At 45.7% G+C, this 4731-nt stretch overlaps 1 protein-coding gene across 1 annotated transcript; it reads left to right on the top strand.

Moving 5' to 3' along the window:
* The first annotated feature begins 1726 nt into the window (after window positions 1–1726).
* LOC119285939 lies at window positions 1727–2801 on the top strand. The gene is made up of 2 exons (XM_037565269.1): window positions 1727–2312; window positions 2409–2801. Exons 1-2 carry the CDS (start codon window positions 1835–1837, stop codon window positions 2495–2497), a joined length of 567 nt encoding a protein of 188 aa, XP_037421166.1. The 5' UTR covers window positions 1727–1834; the 3' UTR covers window positions 2498–2801.
* Window positions 2802–4731: the final 1930 nt, after the last annotated feature.

Below are 4731 nucleotides of genomic sequence, written 5' to 3'. Positions count from 1 at the left end.
GTCAACGTATAAGAAAAAGAAAAGTGGGAGGGTGACAATACAAAAATATTTTATAGTCACTGACACACTTTGTTTTTTTTTCTAAAAGGGGATCTCCCCAGCCTCTGCATCAGAGCGATGCATACGGCCATCTTATTAAACCAAATAAATAAGTTCCAACAAGGTATCAAAGTCTCCAACTAGAAAAAGTGAAAAAAGCTCACATAGAGCCAACATGGGCTAGAAACGCAAACTAGCCAAATAAAGGACGCCACAACCGGCTGGCTAAAGAGAGATAGGTAAACTAATTGCCTATCCTATTACATGACCGCCATCCAAACCGGTTGAAGATATCCCGAGTTACCATCTCCCATCGGATAGATCCAGTAACCAAACGCTACCTGGCCTCCGTTGGAGTGAGTAGCGACCATGAACGGATCAACGCCGTGGCTCTGACCTGCAAAAAATGAATGTGTGTTGTCCTGTTAAAAACTAAATCATTTCTGCAATTCCAGAGAGCCCACACCAAGGCGCAGACTCCAATACGAATATGTCGCGCTAACTCGGGCTCTACCCCATTAAATCACATTCCAAATAACGTGTTGACTGAACTCAGTGGAGTAATATTGAAAGCAATATGGACCGTCCTCCATAAAACTTTAGCTAGCGGGCAATCAAGAAAAAGGTGTTTGATCGTCTCATCTCGATCACAGAAACTACACCTAGTAGGTCCTGTCCAATTATGCTTTGTCAAGTTATCCTTAGTTAAAATAACTTGTTTATGGAGAACCCAGATAAACACTTTGATTTTCAAAGGGACTTTGACAGCCCAAACATGTTTGGAACTAGGAATCGAGCTTGAATTGATAACATCAACATACATTGATTTAACTGTAGATACTCCTGACCTAGTAAGCTTCCAGCATAATTCATCGGGTTGTTGGGAAAGTTGAACGTCCATCAGTCTACTTACTAGATGTAACCATTCTTCCCAATGATTACCCACTAACGCCCTTCTGAACTGAATATTAAGGGGGACTGATTGTAATACCGTTGCAACAAAAACCTCACGTCATTGAACAATACGATACAAAGACGGGTATTGGATGGCTAAGGGTTCCTCTCCGAGCCAAGTATCCTCTCAGAATCGCGTGCTGGCACCGTCACCAACAATAGACTTTGTCCTATTAAACAAGGAAAGCTTTACTTTCATAAGCCCTTTCCAAAAGGGTGAATCAGTCGGTCTTACTGTCACCTGAGACAAAGTTTTGGTTTGAAGATACTTGCTACAGAGGATTTGCACCCAAGTGGCGTCAGTCCCACTTGATAACTTCCACAACCACTTGCTGAGAAAACATCTGTTCTTAACTTCAAGATTCTCAATCCCGATACCCCCTTGGTCTTTCGGTCATGATATCTCATTTGGCTAAACGATATTTTATTTTTAGCTCATCACCCTGCCAAAAGAAACGCGATCGATAAAAGTCCAGTCTTTTCCTAACTCCAACTGGGACTTCGAAGAATGACAAAAGAAACATAGGCAATAATCATATTAATAAAAAAGAGTCAATGATCCATCGTATGTAACCTACGCTGAGAACCATGATCTCTACTCCTAATGTCTAAGTTGATAGGATTGCGTCCATTGTTTATTTTCGTCCCATCACTTTCGTCTGATATTTTTCGTCTCTCCTTCCCACCACCGTCTGGTTCTTTCCGTCTCTCCCTCGCATGTAAAAAACCCAGTCAATGAGTCTCCCCTCCATCTGTTTCCAACGTTAATCCTCAAGGACGCCACAGCCGCCATCAAGGAGCCATTGACCGCCGCTCGGATCCGAGAGGAGCCGCCGCCGTGATGGAACAGACGAGTTATTCTCTTCCCACCCGCCACCACTATCCATCTCCTTTCACCCTCCTCCTTCCTTGTGCTGCCAGCGCCAGCGAAACGCGTCTCGTCTACCATAGAGAGCCTCCACCGCAGTTTCCTCCTCATGTTCCTCTCATTCGGGCTCCACCGGTGACCTCGCTCCTGGCCTCCGCCATTTTCTCCACCACCTCCATGAAAACCCCCACCCTCTCCCCTCCTCCCCTCACCTTATCTTTCAGATCGGGCAACAGTTCAGCCGGTGGCCAGATCGGCCACGGCCGTCGTGATAATACCAGATTCAATATCGCGTCATCATCAGGCGACGGGGGTGCTCAAGGTCATCTGCTTTCACCCTTCCTTTCTAGGGCATCGCTCAAGGAGAGGAGGAGGTGGCGGCCATCGCTTCCTTCCTTTATAGGGCACGACGCAGCTCGGCTGCTCCCACGATATGGAGCTCATCAACAAGGTACCTTCTCTCTCTTTCTGTCCGATTTGACTTGATTCATTTTGCAGCTCCTGTTTCTCTATTCGCGAGGCTCGTGCTGCTCCCTCTCTGTTGTAGGAGAACATCCCCCTCTCTCTGTTCCTCTATTCATGAAGTTCTTCCTGTTTCTGGACAACATACCCTGGAGGAGTATTACAAGACCCTAAGATGCAGCCTCGACAACCTCAACGCCTCCAAATACTGGGCCACAACAATGAGGTTTCGTTTTGCTCCTAATGTATGTTGTTGTTACCTGCACTTTGTTTTCCCTTTGTTGCCACTCATCGATGCTTAACTGGGTGTGGGGTTTCTGTTTGTTCTTGAGGTTCATGTGGAATCTATTCAACTTTTGAACACAAAAAATCAATATTGTTTGTTGTTGCATATAAAATTACAGTTCATGAACGAGTTGTTGACTTGTGTGACCCTGTCATAAGGGGAAGCCATCGGATTTATAGCACTTTGTTGGCATCACCACCATGCTTGTTATCACAATCAGTATCGCCGAGGGAAAAACTGCCAGAGATGCCTGCCTGTGGGCTCATCAAGGATTTCACTCTCCCTCTCTCTGCTTTATACCAGTTCATTCGGCTTTTGTTTGTTTGGTTGTACAACATCGGTATCTTAGAGATTAATGGCAAAATTACTATTCATTTCAAATTATAGTTAGCTGGCCCTGCCCATGAATAGGATAAATCATAGTCGTGGGGGCGCGCTGGTCCCAGCCATGCGCTGTCCGATTGTCGAAGCTTGACGCCGCCATGGGCGACGGTGCTAGTCCACCACCCTGGTGCCAACCCCCTGTCGAGGCAGGAGCCCTGGGCAGAGGAAGGCCACCCAGTCATTGTATTCTCCACCAACAGACCAGCACTTGATCAACGTCTTCAGAGTGTTGGTGCTCTGCCTTTCACTAGCAGCAACACTTCAGCGAAGTGGACAACTTTGTTGGGACAACGGAATCTGGTCATCTGAAGGTAAGGTTTGATTTCATTCACGAGGTTGTACCACTGATCCAGTGCCATGACGTACCTATAGGTTTTATTCATGAGCTCTAAATGAAATTGTTAACCATCTGATCGATGTGTTTATGTGTGTGTGTATATATATGCACACAATATGCCTGTAGGTTTGTAGAACTCGGCGTTATGTTGTGATGGCTAAATTATGATTTTTGAGATTCTTACTGTTCAAGTACATATTACGAACCTGAAGTCAAAACACAAGAAAACGATAAAACTGACAAAACTAGATAGTGTACAGATTCCTAGATTGAGTATGTGTAACACCCATAATGCAGCTATATCTCCCATGTGTCGGGGCACGACTTAGAGGCATAGCCGCATGGTAGTTTTGTCGCAAGAGGGGTAATCTTCACACAATCCCATGTACTGAATAAGAAAGTGATAAAGAGATGGCTTACAATCACCACTTCACACAATACATAAATAATTCATACATTATCCAAATACACTCAAAGACTGACTACGGTCAAATCCAACAGAAAAGGAAGATAAAGCCTAAATGCTAGATCCCCGATCGCCCCAACTGGGCTCCACTACTGATCATCAGGAAACGAAACGTAGCAACGACCCAGATCCTCGTCAAACTCCCACTTGAGTTCGGTAGCATCACCTGCACTGGTATCCTCGGCACCTGCAACTGTTTGGAAGTATCCATGAGTCATGAGGACTCAGCAATCTCACACCCGTGAGATCAAGACTATTTAAGCTTATGGGTAGGAGAAGGTAGTGAGGTGGAGCTGTAGCAAGCACTAAGCATATATGGTGGCTAACATACGCAAATAAGAGTGAGAAGAGAAGAAACGCACGGTCGAGAAGCTAGAAGTGATCAAGAAGTGATCCTGAAACTACTTACGTTCAAGCATAACACAAGGCCGTGTTCACTTCCCGTACTTTGCCGAAAAGAGACCGTCATGGCAACACACACAGTTGATTCATTTGAATTAAGTCATGTGTCAAGTTCTCTACAATTGGATATTAACAAATTTCCATCTGCCACATAGCCGTGGCACAGCTCTCGAAAGTTTATACCCTGCAGGGGTGTCCCAACTTAGCCCATCACAAGCTCTCACGGTCAACGAAGGATATTCCTTCTCCCGCAAAAACCCGACCAGTCTCGGAATCCCGGTTACAAGACGTTTCGACAATGGTAAAACAAGACCAGCAAAGCCGCCGGATGTGTCGACAAATCCCGATAGGAGTCACACATATCTCGTTCTCAGGGCACACCAGATGGGACAAGTTACGAGTAAAACCAGCCCTCAAGTTTCCCCGAGGTGGCCCCACAGGCTGCCCATTTCGGACCAACACCCAGAGGAGCACTGACCCGGGGAGGGATTTAAAATAAAGATGACCCTTGAGTCTGCAGAACCAAAGGGAAA

The sequence above is a fragment of the Triticum dicoccoides genome, chromosome 4A, assembly GCF_002162155.2.
Source record: "Triticum dicoccoides isolate Atlit2015 ecotype Zavitan chromosome 4A, WEW_v2.0, whole genome shotgun sequence".
Lineage (NCBI taxonomy): Eukaryota > Viridiplantae > Streptophyta > Magnoliopsida > Poales > Poaceae > Triticum > Triticum dicoccoides.
The sequence above is the reverse complement of the archived record's forward strand: the minus strand, read 5'-3'. Positions and strand labels throughout refer to the sequence as shown.